Raw genomic sequence first — 16,372 nt, forward strand, 5'->3', positions numbered from 1 at the left:
AAACATATATGCACAATTTCATAATCATATTTCTTTCATAAATAGATAAAACATATATTTATATTAGAACACATATAATTATGCTAAAATATATAAACTTGTTAGAATTTAATTTGAAAAATATCTCTTGAAATGTGAATATATGGTTGGATTTGAAAGTGAGCATGACGTCAAGCTTACAATTTCAAATTAAGACGGTGATGAATTAGATGACAAAAACTTATACTAAAAACATAATATTATTATATGAAAACTAATATAAAAGAAAAATATTAAAACTGTTAGAGAATAAATGCTCGGCGAAATGGTCTGGTGGATTCTTATACTTGTATCAGTTTGTATTCTGAACCCTTCTACTTACACATTTGTCATCTGGACCCTTAAACTCAATAAAACATAATTTAACAAATTTATCTGACCATTGACCAAGCTTATGTGTCTTTAAGATGGCTGAGTTGACGAAAGTGTGTGACTTCACGCATCTTAAGGCGAGGGAACAACTTTTTTAAGTTAAAAAAAATATTAAAATTATAAAAGAAATATTTTTTTAAAAAAACAATTAATTAAAAAGTTATTTCTTCTTCCAAGCTTAATTGCTTTCCAATCTCCATCGTCGTCTGAGTAGTAACCTCAAAGGAGCAACAACCATGGCGAGAATAAAGGTTCATGAGTTGAGGAACAAGTCGAAGACATACCTTTTGGCTCAGTTGAAGGATCTGAAGGCGGAGCTTGCTCTTCTCCATGTTGCAAAGGTCACCGGTGGTGCTCCTAACAAGCTATCCAAATTCAAGGTGGTAAGGTTGTCAATTGCACAGGTTTTGACTGTCATCTCACAGAAGCAAAAGTCAGCTCTTAGAGAAGTTTACAAGAACAAGAAGTACTTGCCTCTTACGAAAAGTTTGGCCAGATCTGGTTGTGCGGTGGCCAAATCTGATTGTATGGTGGCTTAGGTTGTTGTTACTGTGGAGGTTGGAGGAGGAAAGAAAAATAGTGATGGTATGCGATGGAGATGAAGACGGGTGAGGGAGAAAGTTGCACAAGTGAGATTCTTGATGAAATCTTGAGAGTCTCCATTGATGTTGGAGTTTTTGGGGGTAAAAATTTGCAAAGGCAAGAGGTTTGCTTCAGTCCATGTATGGAGGTGTAACGAGCAAGTTCGTCCATTTATCCACAATTCTCGAATTCTTGGTGTTTACAGCAACAAAGGCCGTATTTTTGCTTTTACTCTTACATGTAAGCTCAACACAGTAAAAGGGAATAAACCCAGCAAGGAAAAGATACCAATTTCAATTCCAGATTCTGATGGTGTGGCGCCACTAGTACTTGAATTCTGTAAGAAATGGTGGAAGGAAGGTGGAGGAGACGAAGAATGGTGTTGTTGGTTTTGGGATTGTGAAGAAATTGCCTAGAAAAGTTTTAGGGTTTTTGTCCAATTTGCCTTTGGCTATTGCTGAGATGTTTGCTATTGCTGCCTTAATGGCCTCAGGAACTTTCATTGACCAAGGCGAGGCTCCAGATTACTACTTAAGGGAGAAAGTATATGTGATTCACCGGCAAAAATGGCGACATCGGTGATGGCTTTGTTTTGGCAGTGAAATAGTGAAAATAGGGAGAATTAGAAATGCCAATAATAAATTAAAATGTTATTATTTTATATTTTATTAAATAATTTTGGTTAATAATTTTTAAAAAATAGTTATGAAATAATTATGATGTGGCATTAATATATGTGACGTGGATATGACATGTCAATTATATAAAGGAGAGTGAGCTACACACATGGTTGGAGGGGCTTAAAAGTCTCATCTTATTTGAGTTTAAGGATCCAGATGACAAAAGTGTAAGTAGAAGGGTTCAAAATATAAACTGATACAAGTATAAGGGTCCACCAGACCATTTCGCCTGAATGCTCCATAAACTGAACTTTTAAATGTCTACATTGTGGATGTTATTGTGTTATTGATATGAGAAGAGAGATCTTCAATTTATAGAGTTCCAAACTTTCCTTTAAGAAAAGAAAAATCAAATATAGTAGAGAAATATATTTGTCTTTCAGGAAAAGTTCAAACATTTATGTTAATACTTTAACTTTTCTTTAAAGAAAAAAGTAAAACTCAAATATGGTAAAAAAAAATCAGAGCAGAATCCTAAGACAAATATTTTCAAACAAATTCACAAGTACTGCCAAGTTCATAATCAAAATCTCTCAATATTTTTATTGGCAAATATCGTATAGAAAACTGTGTGTCTTTCTAAATTGATAGATACAGAGATTGTGTCTCTTTCTAAATTGACAGATATAGAGAATTCTTCCAAATCCAAAAATGAGGAGAAAAAAATGTAGTCATTTTCTTGATAAGAAAACATATGGTACTTTATTTCCTTTTCCCTTCGAAATAGAATTCTAAATTCTAGTTAAATATAAGCATTGTCGACCACATAATTAGATATTGAGACTTATGGATATAATTCAAATAACTAATGGAAAAAAGGGTCATATTTATCCCTGAAGTATCATAATCATATTTATCCTTAATCATTTTATTTTTTTTTGATATATTAGTCCGTACCATCCATCTTTAGATACATATTAGCCCTTGGACTATTAATCCTATGTGACACCTATTTCCTCTTAATTTATTATTGTACCCACTCATTTATTCCATAATATTGGAGTGAATTGGGTCCCCAAGTAAACATGATTTCTTGGTCATCTTGTTTTGATTGACCTATTAATTGGCTTGGTGGATAGAAGCTTATCAATGGAATATTTCGAGAAGAGAGCAAAATGAAAGTGAGTTTCTTGGCGGAGAAAGTGGTCTGCCTATGGGACAAGCCATTTTCTTATTTCGACAATAGTGGTATTGATTGAATTAAAGAAATCAGAAAGACAATGAGGAGATCAATGGTGGTGGTTGAAAATGACCTTGCTCCCGCTTGGCAGCAGCATAACAGTATCAATTGACGCTAAGTTGACTTGGTTTTCTTCAGTAAGTTGAGTTGGTTCTCTTCGGTTAAAAATAAAAAGATTTGGTTCCTTCAATTTTTCAACTTCAAATAATTTACTGCTACTTAAATACTATCCACGCGCCTACCTAAAATAAATGCTAGCTATCTTTCTCAGCTTGGTGACAATGGATCTGAAAAACCATATAAACTCCGGCCTGTCGGATTATCTGCGATGACATACTTCCATTTTCATCATATTTACTTCTTTCTTCTGTTTCAGATAATGTGAATGGACCAGTGCAGTGATTGGCATATATAAATAAAAGACATACACCATTGGCAAATGCAATATTTCCAAACAGATCTTAACCTATGATTGTGCATACTCGTTATCTAACCTTTGTTAGAAAATAGCATACACAACGAAAGCATTCCAGAAACATACATCTTGCATGAATATAGATAACAATCACAAATATGCATCACATACAAAGTATGTTGAAAATTAACTTAGGATTACCTTTGCACAAATATCTTGAAGTAAATCCGACTCCAGCTCTACGGTCGTGTGTGCAGATATATCCGACTCTAGCTCTACGGTCTTCTACAGTGATCCCAATTAACAATTGAACTCTCTAAATACTTGGGTGGGCAAGTATTGTATAGAATACTTTCTGTTTTCTAGATTAGAAAAATCCCTACTTATAGAGATGTCTGCTAGTCCAAAGAGGAGAAGAAAGTATAAATCATTTTTCTTCAAGAAAACCCAAAACTCACGTTTCTTTCTTGGAAGAAATATACACGTTACTTTTCCTTCTTCTACTAGAAAATAGGTTTCTAAGTTCTAGTTAAAATGACACTAGAGGGGCCACATAATTTATTACTGAGGCTTCCAATTATGGAAATAATTCCAAATAATTAATTTGAATTATTCTTACCATAATAAATTACAAATCATTCCACTAAAAATTCGTAATTGCACTCGTCTATTTATATTTCGAAATTCACCATTAAACACTTATGTAATTTCCCATGTTAAGATTACAGATACTAATCAATACATTAAATTACTGATGAATTTAATTCAATGATTAATTTTCTTTAGAGCAATACTTAACTTATTTCATGTGCCAGATTCATGAATCTACCGGCCGGGTTTACACATGAAAACTTATAAGTTTCTCATAAAAAGGTGTATCATCAATCTCTATATTGAGACATAGATTCCATCAACTAACTAATTATTTCATCAATATATATTATCATCATCCAATCTACCAGGCATATTGACCCATCTCAGAATCTCACCTTTTAATAAATCAAAACGATAATTAATATATACAGATCATAATCGTTATATCAAGATTAAGAATATAAGTACATTTAACAGTTTAGAAAATATGTTTTTATCAGTCAGTCTAAAACATCTATCTCTGCTCGGTCTCGTTCAATACATATGCACTAGCACGAGAAGTTAGAACTATACCATTCTCATAATCAAGATAAATTACATTTAATCTCGTGCTACAATCTTTCTGATGGTTTTGTCCAATTTCCATCTACGATTGTGAACTATAACTTTTAACTTATAATAACCAATGATTCAATCTTCTGTGTATAAGCTTAAACTCTATACACCAAATTATCTACTATATAAGTTAAGGACACATATATGACAAATTGATACTTTATTGAATTGAATAAATAAACAAACAATTGTTCAATAATAATACTATATCAAAACGCATGGTTAATAGTATATCCTAACAACCTTGGCATTCAGTACTTGGATGAGTCCTATCAAACCCACTGTGAAACATGGCCTCCTCATAGACGCAAGAACATGGCAAGTTGAGTGAAGTTAACTCAATTTGCATAAATACAATCAACTTATACAAGAAGGAAAGGTGAAGTTTCCTAATTATGAGAAGGTTTTATTTCACCAACACAATAGAAAATGGTGGATGCAGATTGAAGTTGCATTCTGCAGATGAGGTGTGAGAAATTACGCTTTCAGGTACCCTTTTTTGTCCAAGTATGAAATAACTATATCGGCCAAATCATTAGGAGAATCGCATATCCCTTGGTTCTGACGTAAAACTATCTGCAAATTGGAAATGACACAAAACCACAAGTAAAATGAGCTTTGAGGAGGATGACAAGTAATTTGCTATCAAGTGAACATCCAAATTAAAGTAAGTTGAGATTGACAACTCAGAGATGAGAGGATTGCAATAACTGTATCAATGGCATATATTGACTGATCCTAAGTTTGATCCAGTAGGTCAAGGCATCTAGCTAAAACATGCTGATAATCTGAAACAAGGCAATCCCAGAATCTAGGAGCACAATCAATCCCCTTATGGACAGCATGTTAAACAAGCAAAACAGACTTGATCTTACCTCAGACGTTTGGGGTGGCTCGTATGGATCATCAACACCGGTAAAACCTGTGAAGTACAAAGCAAATATTACTGTAATAAATAACGTGAAGTCTTAGGTGAATAGAATTTTTTAAAATAAAACAAGCAGAAAGATGAGAAAACCAAAAATTAGGGGGATAGGGGTGTAAACTGAAGAGCATACAAGTTTAACTAGCCCAACTAGTCCAAGGTTAGGCGGATAGGTTGGTAATCTGCCCGCCTAAAAGTTTGGATCTTAACCAAGATAGCAAAAACTGACGCACACAAAAGATGGAAAATATTTTGGTTTTGTTGGTTTGTTTTGTGATCATCCAACTTCTCTCTCTATAAGGAAAAGAAAGTTGTTTGTCGTTCGACTTGTTAAGCAGACAAATTATAGGAAAACAAATACAAAATTGGTTGAGCTGGTTGGGATGTCGGGTTGGATATGAGTCATATGACCCATTGTTAAGGCTAAATTAACATAAACAAAGGTTGAACATATGGCCTCATTTAAACCTACTTAACCTGCTCAGATTTGGTTCAACTTGCCCATTTGGCATCCCTAAAGTAGGGTATATTGAGGAAAGTTAATCATCTAGCTGCCCAATGGATATCCACAGACTTCCAACTGACCACCCTCGTCCATCAAGATAATAAAATTTTCTGATACAAAATGCTAGTTCACAAACAAAAAATAAAGTAGAGAGATGTCAACATAACAGGTAATACCTTTTATTTTCCCAGCTCGAGCAAGTTTGTACAACCCCTTAGGATCCCTTGCCTCACATACATGCAGAGGAACATCCATGAACACCTAAAAAAATTATCCAACTCAATCACCTAATAATATGTGCCAAACAGCAATTGCTCACTGGGAAAGCTAATCCTTTAAGAACCATTTATTAGCACAAACCTCAATGAAATCCCCTTTTGCCAGTAAAGCACGACAAGCATCTCGTTCCTTTCTATAGGGAGATATCAAACTGGCAATGCAAATAACTCCAGCATCCGCGAAAAGCTTTGCCACCTCCCCTATTTATATATAAAGCATTTGGAATTGTTAATTTTCTAATAAGAATAAATAAGAGGGCTTCAGGAAATATTTGCAAAGCAAGGACCAGAAAAGAAGCCAACCAGTCCGTCTTATATTTTCTGCTCGGTCTTCTGCTCTGAAACTAAGATCACGATTCAGACCATGGCGAACATTATCACCATCAAGGATATAGGTGAGTTTTCCTCTAGAGTGTAAGCCACGACCTAGAGCACATGCGAGAGTGCTCTTCCCTGAAATCAAGTTCAATATAAAAAAAAAAGCCCATGTGTGCATGTAGGTGTATGTGTGAGAGAGAAAGCTCAGTCATTAAAGTCCTTGTTTAAAAATCAGAAATAAGAGTAGTGAAAATGACAGCAGTATGCTAAATAATAAAAAAGGATCCCCGTGCACTAGGTGCTCTAAGCTCCCACTATGCATGGGGTCCAGGGAAGAGCCGAACCATAAGGGTCTATTGTATGCTAAATAATAGCATCTTGAAGAAACTAATCAGCATCAGGAGAAAAAATAGATATTCATATTAAAATGTTCTGCCAAAACCCACAATAATTCTTAGGTGTTTCCAAATCAAGGCAACTCATACAGTATCTGGCAATAGCTTGTCGACAAATAATGTTCATTTCATACAATCAACATTGCAATTGAAAATGAAATAAAGTGCACTGTTTGAGGCTGACAGAGTTGAGACACCCTTTTGCAGTATTTTACTCTACTTTCAGGTTTCTGTGATGAAGAGTGTCAAACTAATGACAATTCTGCTTCTTAACCAGAATTTAGTGTTCATCAAGCAGACCAACTGATGGACTGAGAGATAAAGGTAATGTCACAAGTACACACAAGATTATCTCATCATTCTTAATATTATAGTTTAATCAACTCTACGGCTCAACTTGCTAACATAACCAAACGGCCAAAAAAAGGGGTAAGTAAAGTTGCCTTATTGCTGATTTGGATTTTAGCTATTCTGATTTTGGTATGTCCCGCTGTCATCTTTTCAAGGAAGATTGAATCCCAAAATCAAACAAACAGCATCTAGCTTTAAAAGAAGGTCAGTTAGTTAAAACTTTCGTACTTCACTGGATAGTACCCTATAAAAGCAAAACTTTGAGAAAGGCTGCTAGCAGTGAGTTGTTCTTCCTTCTATATACATGTGATATATAAACCACTCAGCAACTGCTGCTCTTGTTCTTTATTAAGCAAAGACATGGTGGATGCAAGGCCCAAGTTCTAACAATAACAATACCCAGAAATTTAGGAAATGGATAATGATACATATAAAATGGTTGGAAATGGATTGTAAAACATAACAATGGTATGATAGAAAACAACATCTGCAAAGGCAAGAGATCCACAGAAAGAGAGAGAACAGAGAAAAATTCCAGATCCAATATGAGGATTCTGACATTTTAAACTAACCTGAACCACTGAGACCAGTTACCCATATAACACAACCCCGTTGTTGAAGCAACTCCTCTCTGTCACATTTCTCTACAGAGCACTTGTGCCAGACAATGTTTGTTGAATTCCCTATTGTAGACATCTGAGGTGTACCTTTACCTAGTTAGATGATTGTCCGATTAGTAACAAGAAACCAAAATTATTTTTCATGTACAGTCAGCTGAATTTTGAGCTAATCAGAAGCATTGAATTAGAGATTAAAACTGTTGCCTAAATCCAAGGAAGTCGCAGGTTCACAAAAAACACAGAGTTTTCTATTTTTTCACAACAGCAAATGACAATATTGAGTCCAGGAGTCAATTCTCACATTGACTTGGCATTATATATATATATATATATATATATATATATCAGCAAAGCAATCTATTAGCACAATAATGTTAATGCGGGATGGATTGGTGTGGCTTCTCTACTCCTAGGACACTAGAATATCGAACCATGAATCCTCCTAGAATCCAGAGCACTTCGTTGAAATACATCCTGCATTTTCACCTTCCTATGCATAATCAGTACTACTGCCCCAATCATGGTTACTAATAAAATATCACAAGAAACCAAAAACCAGACGAAATAGTAGGTATAAAGTAAATTGTCCAATGTTTCCAAATTAGTCCAACTTCGTACCATCTCCGGCATAAACAGTATATCTCAGAGAGATCGCATTTCTTTGGGTTGGTAGTATTGGAATGCTTTCATCATCTAAAACAAAGAACATCTCCAACCAAAAGATAAGTTCAATAATACCACTCACCGGTAAATATCACAATACTTCTTGTGAATCTCCGTGATCCACTTTTCCCTGGAACTATCAATACACCAAATAGCCGATTGGGAACTACACTCTTTCAAAACTATACTAATAAGGGGTGGGGTAACGGAAGTACAGAAGTGAAGTAACGAACGCAGCTCATTTTTCACATTGATTTAGCATTATATATATATAAGCAGAGCAATCTAAATTAGCACAATAATGTTAATGTACGGCAGATAGCAAGCATTTGAATTCAGTATTTCCCTACTAAGCAGAATTATTAAGCATAAAAATGTAGCTAAGAAGGAAATAGGAAACAAATCAAATGAAAGAAAGTTTTTTTTAAAAAAAACATCTACCAGCAAAGCCATTGCAATCATTTGTAGGCAAGTCTTCGTTGGAATCACACCCTGGCCGCTGAAATTTTTCAGCTTTTCTGTTGACATGAGACGTCCTAGAAGCCTCAATTGCTCTTAAAGGCCCTATAAAGCTCGTTTTGACCTCGCTACTAGAAACACTGAAGCCAAACGATTTACCTGGTAGCTTTGATAACCCTAACTTTCTCGACGATGTCTCCGGAAAATCAAATTCCGGCGAAGTCCGATAAATCGACGAACATTTTCCAATTGCAACCATTTTGAATCGCAATGAGCGAATTATCATTTGTTCAAAATAAATAAGATGTACACTTATATAATAACAAATAAATACATAAAAAAATGTAGAGTGGACATGAAGATAGGAGGAAAAAATAGTAATCAATTAGATTCCAATGAGGATATATTATAAAATTACAGAATACAGTTATGTACAGAGAGAGAGAGAGGGGCCAGGGGTCAGAAATCCATGGAGATCGCGAATGGCGTGCAGTGGTCCAGTGAATTGGTGCAGATTTTACGGTGGTTGGCGGTAGAAGTGGTGGATTTACGGTGGTGAGCTATATATATGTGCCTCAACAAAATTTGAGATCATGATAAACCAGCAAATGGTATATATAGCAGAAGTAAGGGGTGGTTTGTTAGGCCGGATAAGTTGGGATATTTTAGAATTAAATGTAGGTTTAGCCATCAAAATTTTCTAATTTAGGAGTTAATTATTTTTCTTTTTCTCTCTATTCTTAATATTATCAATTTTATTTAAATTCACGCTTCAAATACATATATATATATATATATTAATCATTTATATATAATTATTATATAAGTCTGATTTGTAATGGCTGACTTGGAGTAAAGATATAAATTATAAAGAAATTTAAGAGCTTTATTTTAGATTAATTTAAAGGAGAAATATATGTAACTCCAAATTTAATAAAAAATATATTAGATAATAGAATAATAAATAATTATTTAAAAGTAATGCATAAGACAAATGGGAGCTTGATTATTATTCGAAGTTGAGACGTGAGTTTATTTTTAAAAACAAAGTTGGAGTATGCAAGTGTAATTATCTAATTTTTCGTCAGACTTACACTTATTTAGTCAATGATATAAATTTAATTTTTATTTCATCTTCTTTTGATGAATAAATAAATTTTAAAAAAATTAGTATTTTAGAATAATTGAATTCAGGTACAACAAAATTCCAAAGTGCCTTGCTGCCTGTCTGCTGGGTTCAATTTAGTTGTTTCTGGTCCTTTTGAGCTTATCAAATTACTTGTCTTTAGTTTTTATTCATTATTTGTCAAATTTTAAGAGTAATTTCCCTGGACAGTCACCCATGTTTGGAAAATTACCTAGAAATATCACTTATGTTTATTTTAGGATCACAATATCACCCAATTTTATCTCTTTTCCTCAAAATATATTTGACACAAAAAAAACATTATCTCTCTCTTAATAGGATGTCATGTCACATTATTCCTTTTTTATATTAACATTTTTTTAATTTCTTTTTTATTATTAACATTTTTTTTTATTCTTTAAAAAAATTATATCCTTTGTAGTTTGACAATATGGTTACCTTATTACTCTAATGAATTAAAATATCAACAAAAAGGGAGTCCGAAGCCAAAAGGATCATTTTTTCCTTCAAAAAATAAAAACGGCATATCAAAAAAAAAATTAACCAAAAGGGTAAAATCGCTCTTGACGGAGCAATTTTCTTCTGACAAAAATTGACGCCGTTCCGTTAAAAGAAATAAAAATCACTGACTTAGCAACGATTTTCTCAACTAAAAAAAAATCATTATTTCTTTAAAATCGCTGCTATAGCAGCGTTTTTATAAAAAAAAATAATCTATTTTTGTTAAGGAATTAAAAAAAAAAAACATAAAGAACAAGTTTTAAATTACAGCGGCAGCCATTTAAAAAAAACAAGTTTTTCAGTTTTAATTTTTTTTTTTAATGTTCATTTAAATCGTTGAAAGGGTAAAGATTTTTTTTAAAAAAAGCTTTTTATGAAAATCGCTGGCTTCAGTTTTAATTTTTTTAAATTTTTTTTATTAAATTCTCTGCAAGGGTAGGATTTTATTTTTTAAAAATTTAATTTCTTAAACAAAAATAGCAGCAATTTAACTTCAATTTTTTTAAAAAAAAATTCTTAAACAAAATCGCTGCTATAGCAGCGATTTTACTTTTAATTTTTTTTTATATAAAAACGCTGCTATAGCAGCGATTTTAAAGGAAAAATATTTTTTTGAGAAAATCGCTGCCTTCGCAGCGATTTTTATTTCTTTTAGCGGAATGTCGTCAATTTTTGTCAGAACAAAATCAAGAGCGATTTTGCCCTTTTGGTTAAATTTTTTTTTGATGTGCCATTTTTGTTTTTTAAAGAAAAAAAGTTGTTCTTTTGGCTCCGGACTCAACAAAAAGGTGCCATTGCCCGTTAGTGCCCATATAAAAACATTATCTCGCTTGAAAAATCGGAGGAAGCCACATATTTTCTTGAAGAATCGGAGGAGCTCATATTTGAATTTGCCGCCTAATCCCCCAGAACTAGGGTAGAAATTTTTGGGCTATATAATTTTTTTTTACTAGGTAATATGGGTTGTCTAATTTTTTTTTTTAAATGTTAATAATAAAAAAGGAATAATGTGACATGGCATCCTATTAGGAGAGAGATAATGTTTTTTTTGTGTCAAATATATTTTGAGGAAAAAAGGTAAAGTTGCGTGATATTGTGGTCCTAAAACAAACATAAGTGATATTCCTAGGTAATTTCCAAACATGAGTGACTATCCAGGGAAAATACTCCAAATTTTAATTATTAAAGAACTTGTAAAAACCAAAAAATACTTTATTCGTTTATTTTTATTTGTCACTTTTTTCTAAAATATATAGTATTTTTACTTGTCACTTTTGACATATCAAGAAAAGACAATTATATTTTTTCATGTTTATTCTTAATATTAAATACTCCTTCTCCAAATCATTTTCCAAGACTTAACGCTAAACATCATTTAATAGGGATAGTTCGATAAAATATGTATATTAATAATTATTTTCTTAATGGGTGTACCAAGTCAAAATGCGACAAGTAAAAGTGATCGGATGGAGTATTTGATAGGAGTTCATTTGGAAGTACAATTTTTATTGTTTATGTTATTTTTTTAGAGAATCATTAAAAAGTAAGCGCATACTTTTTAGTTTCATAATTATTGATAGTCTTAAAAACATTTTTTACTTGACCCTGATCTTGTAAATTGAGTGAAATACTTCCCTAAATTCAACATGTCTCTCTACTTTTTTACTAGAAGTTTCATTCTCTCGAAACTATTTATTATGTCATGTGGCAGATTAATGATATATTTAAATTTATTTAGTAAAGTATTAAGGTATTTTTAAGAGTATCAATAGTTTGAAAATGAAACTAAAATTCCTAAATTATAAAAAAAATATAGAAATTAAATACAACTCAAATCTTACGATACGGTTAAAATACACCCTTAATTTTTTTGTCTGTATTGCGAGGGATCCTCTTCAAAATGTGTTGGATTAAAAGATTTTTTTTTAAGAAAAAATCTCTTTTTGTCGGCATTAGAGGGACTATTCTTCCCTTCAAGGAAAATGTGTTGAATTAAAATGTACCGGATATAGAAAATATAAATATAGTGGCACGCCTCACGAGGGAGTGCATATGGAATAAGATAAATCTAAAATTTTAAGTAGAGGTGATCACGAAGTTCATTAAGCATATTAAATTATTATGATGGTAAATAAGAAATCTTTATATGATTATGTTTGATCAAATATCTGACTTAATATTGCAAAAATTTATCAGTGAAACAAAAATGTAGACCTTTTTTTATTTGTTCTAAACTAGATCGAATTTTATAACAATGTCCAATGTACGGTTTAGTAGTAATTTATATAATTAATAATAAAGTGGGTGTTTGGCATTAACTTTTTAATAATTTATTATTCGTACAAAGTCTTGTGGGTGTATGTTATTATTCGATTTTAATTTTATTTTACAAAAAGTAAAATCAAATCCCAACCAAAATAAATTCTATTTGATTTTTATTTATTTTTAATTCAATTTTTTGGTCTGATTATTTGATTATGTAAATAATTAATAATATAATCGAAGTTATATTTATAAGTTGAAAAAAAACATATAAAAAAAGTAATAATTGTTACAAATTCATTTAATTGTGAATTTTCTTTATATCAACAACATAATGTAATGTATCTATTTAATTTAAGTCTTAAAGATGTACTAACGTATTTGATTTAAGATTGTAAACGGATGGTTTATTGTATATCATATAATAAGGAAATATTCACCCATGTGAAAGACATACTTCAAGAGATTAAATAATATCTTTCTACTCCTTTTCATTACCATTTGTCTTCCTTGTTTAGTATTATTGTATTTTCCTCTCGTTTTACAACACGTTATCAACACGAGTCTCTAACAATTGAGACCTACTTAATTCAGAGTTATCTTCTTTTTTTTCTTCCTTAAAGTCAATCAATTTTCTTTTCGGGTCAAATATACATTTATATGTTTATAACAGTTCTAATAGGACTTGCATAAGTCTTTGATCTGCAATCTAATTACCGCATACGTAACTTGTTTTAGGTATTATTATGATACTTTACTGGGTATAATGATTACTACGTTTTAGGTTTATATTATTATATGCTATTTATATGCTACTAACTTATAACTCTAAATTAAGTACCAAGCAATATGATAGAGTGCTAGATAGTAGATAGAATACTTGTAAGTATTTTCTTGTCATACATTTATGATAAGTATTTGTGGGTCATAAAGAAGAATAGTGTGTATTAAGGGTGTGTTTGGTATAAAGGAAAATATATTTTCCAATTTTTCCATGTTTGGTTGATTTAAATGTTTCGAAAAATGTTTTCCAAATCATCTTAGTTTCCTCAAATTTAAGAAAAATGATTTTCCTTCAAAAATTATGGAAAACATTTTCCAAAACTCTACTTCATCCTTAAATTACAATAAATTTTTTCTTACCCTACCTCATACCTGACCCACCCGATCCAAAAAAAATTGAAGTTTCTAAATTTTCTTATTTCTTAAATTTCAAATTTTAATTCCCCCGCCCCCCTCCGCCACTCCATCGATTTTTTTTTAAAGAAAATAATTTTTGAAAAATATTTCAATTTTTTTAAAAAAATATTTTTGGGTGTCCTTAGTTAGATCTCAGGATCGGATTTTGAAACGGTCATCGGGGTTGTGTCCTAGTTCGGGTGTCAAGGTCAGATTCAAAATTGATTATTGAGGTTGGTTTTAGGGTCATAAATTATATTCCTAATGAGTATTTTCTAGTCTCAAGCCAAAAATAAAAGATATTTTCTGAAAAATGTTTTTCATTCACCAATCAAACATTAAAAAGTACTTATTAGAAAATATTTTCTACTCACCATCCAAACATGAGAAAATAAGTTAGAAATCCACTTGTTTTTCAAGAAAATAGTTTCCTTCATACCAAACACATCCTAATATGACTTGAAATTCTTACAAAACTTTGAAGTTAATATCTATTGAAACTAGTAATAAATATTGTAGAATAATTAGCAAATATATTAAATTTATTGTTTCAATATTCAAGAGTTTACATGTTTTTTAAGATTACATGTTCATGCATATAATATATTTTATACTTGTAACGATCCGAACCGTCGTTATTTAGGAGAAACAAAAATCGAGAAAAACTCTGGGCCAGTGTCCCGCCAGAGCAGGCCAGTTGCCGCTAGGACGCCGGCGCCAGGGCGGGATAAGTTGGCGCCAGAGCGGAATAGGCAAGACAGAATGTAAATAACGCGAAAACCTATTTTCTCCTTGTTCCTAAAATACCTAATTTAGTCGTAAAACACCCTAGAAACCCTCAGAAAACTACTTTAAGCTTGGGAATGAAAGAGAAGGAGAATTCTGGAGTGAGAATGGCAATTTCTTGTGGATTCTTGGTCAAATTTACCGGCATGTCGTCTGGAAAACCAGAAAATTATGTACAATTCCTCCGTGCAGCTGCTTGGCTCCCAGGTAGGCTAGGTTTATGAATTGAGTAGTTATAAATCTGTGTTCCTTGCATAATATATGTAAATCAATGGTAGAATTATCCATAGTCCCTCGTGCACCGAACAATTATGGTTAGATCCTATAAAGAAGCCTTAGATGATGATCTAGGGTTAGGAATGGTTGAATTAGTTCTTACATGATATATGTGGTTAAGTAGTTCGGTGGTGATGGTTGTATTTCTATCATTGAGGGTGGTATATTTGTTCTTGTGTTATTGTAAATCGTGCATGTATGTGAACGAAACATGTTGATCACACCTAATGCGAATAAGTATGAACAAAGAACTATATGCTATGAATTACCTCTGGTTGTATGATTGTGATGATATACATTGTGATTGTGAAATGATGAATGGATCGGTTGTCACGTCCCGGCATAACTAACTTGGATCAGTTGCCACGTTCTGACATAATTATGGGATCGATTGCCACGTTATGACATAATATTTGGATCGGGTACCACGTTCCGGTATGCTAACAGTTTGGATTTGAGTTCCATGAGAGAACCAATGATTTGATGTAATTGTGTATCTTGAGATAATGTGAATTTGATCATGGTTCATAATGATGTTGATGTTGTATTACTCGGAGTTGTGTTATGGTTATAAGGTCTTATGCGTGATTGGCCTTCTATGTTGAGTAGGCTTGGTAATTATATTGATGAAAGGTGAAACATGAGTGGGGAGTAGACATTTCAAGAGTTGTTAATGTTCAAGTGAGGGAGTCGTGTGCTGTATTGGCAAGGAGTGGGGGTGGTGCACGTGTTGTAAGTGCTTAAGGGAATTTCACCTTGGACAAATGGATGTGTTTAGGACTTAGGAAGCGCGACATAATGTACCATGTGGGCATGACTGGATAATATGTAGAGGAAGTAAGGGTTGACGTGATCGGCTAGTTGGAAGACTTGTAGTTGTACTTGGGGATTATCCATGTGTCAGAATGGTTAGGCTATGATCAAGAACCAAATAAGTAGGTTGACCGGAAAAAAGGGGTTAGTAAGTTAGAGTGCTAGGACTTTTCTTTCGGATGCACGACCTAACAACTCTTTTGGGCTTTAGGTGATTGAAGAGTCGCCACCTAACGAATTAAGGTGCGTTAGGGCACTTATCTAACCTAACTAATTCTAGCTAAGGTCAACGAACCAGAGATCAAGGTAAGGTTTCAAGTTACCTCGAAGGGAAGGTGATAGGCATCCCTCAAGGTCCATAAATGTGGGTCCCGACCGTATCTCATGCAATTTATGTGGGGTTACAAGTAGCAATTA

At 32.7% G+C, this 16,372-nt stretch overlaps 2 protein-coding genes across 2 annotated transcripts; one reads left to right on the top strand and one right to left on the bottom strand.

Moving 5' to 3' along the window:
- The first annotated feature begins 586 nt into the window (after positions 1 to 586).
- LOC125847193 (60S ribosomal protein L35-like) lies at positions 587 to 950 on the top strand. The gene has a single exon (XM_049526868.1). It carries the CDS (start codon positions 648 to 650, stop codon positions 948 to 950), a length of 303 nt encoding a protein of 100 aa, XP_049382825.1. The 5' UTR covers positions 587 to 647.
- Positions 951 to 4,784: 3,834 nt separating this feature from the next.
- LOC125848292 (adenylyl-sulfate kinase 3-like) lies at positions 4,785 to 9,437 on the bottom strand. The gene is made up of 7 exons (XM_049528139.1): positions 8,974 to 9,437; positions 7,822 to 7,962; positions 6,489 to 6,638; positions 6,268 to 6,386; positions 6,084 to 6,168; positions 5,353 to 5,399; positions 4,785 to 5,053 (listed from the first exon to the last, which is right to left on the bottom strand). The coding sequence occupies exons 1-7, from the start codon at positions 9,275 to 9,277 to the stop codon at positions 4,955 to 4,957; spliced, it is 945 nt and encodes a 314-aa protein (XP_049384096.1). The 5' UTR covers positions 9,278 to 9,437; the 3' UTR covers positions 4,785 to 4,954.
- Between the last annotated feature and the right edge of the window lie 6,935 nt (positions 9,438 to 16,372).

The sequence above is a fragment of the Solanum stenotomum genome, chromosome 12 (genome assembly GCF_019186545.1).
Source record: "Solanum stenotomum isolate F172 chromosome 12, ASM1918654v1, whole genome shotgun sequence".
Taxonomy (NCBI): Eukaryota; Viridiplantae; Streptophyta; class Magnoliopsida; order Solanales; family Solanaceae; genus Solanum; species Solanum stenotomum.

Bases quoted from the DNA above. Each gene is read 5' to 3' on its own strand.
- LOC125848292 (XM_049528139.1), bottom strand. From the start codon at position 9,277: ATGATAATTCGCTCATTGCGATTCAAAATGGTTGCAATTGGAAAATGT. The intron at 6,639-7,821 runs GTTAGTTTAAAA...ACTTGATTTCAG, and splicing joins AACTGGTCTCAGTGGTTCAG to GGAAGAGCACTCTCGCATGT. The intron at 5,400-6,083 runs GTATTACCTGTT...TGTACTTCACAG, and splicing joins TCGAGCTGGGAAAATAAAAG to GTTTTACCGGTGTTGATGAT.
- LOC125847193 (XM_049526868.1), top strand. From the start codon at position 648: ATGGCGAGAATAAAGGTTCATGAGTTGAGGAACAAGTCGAAGACATAC.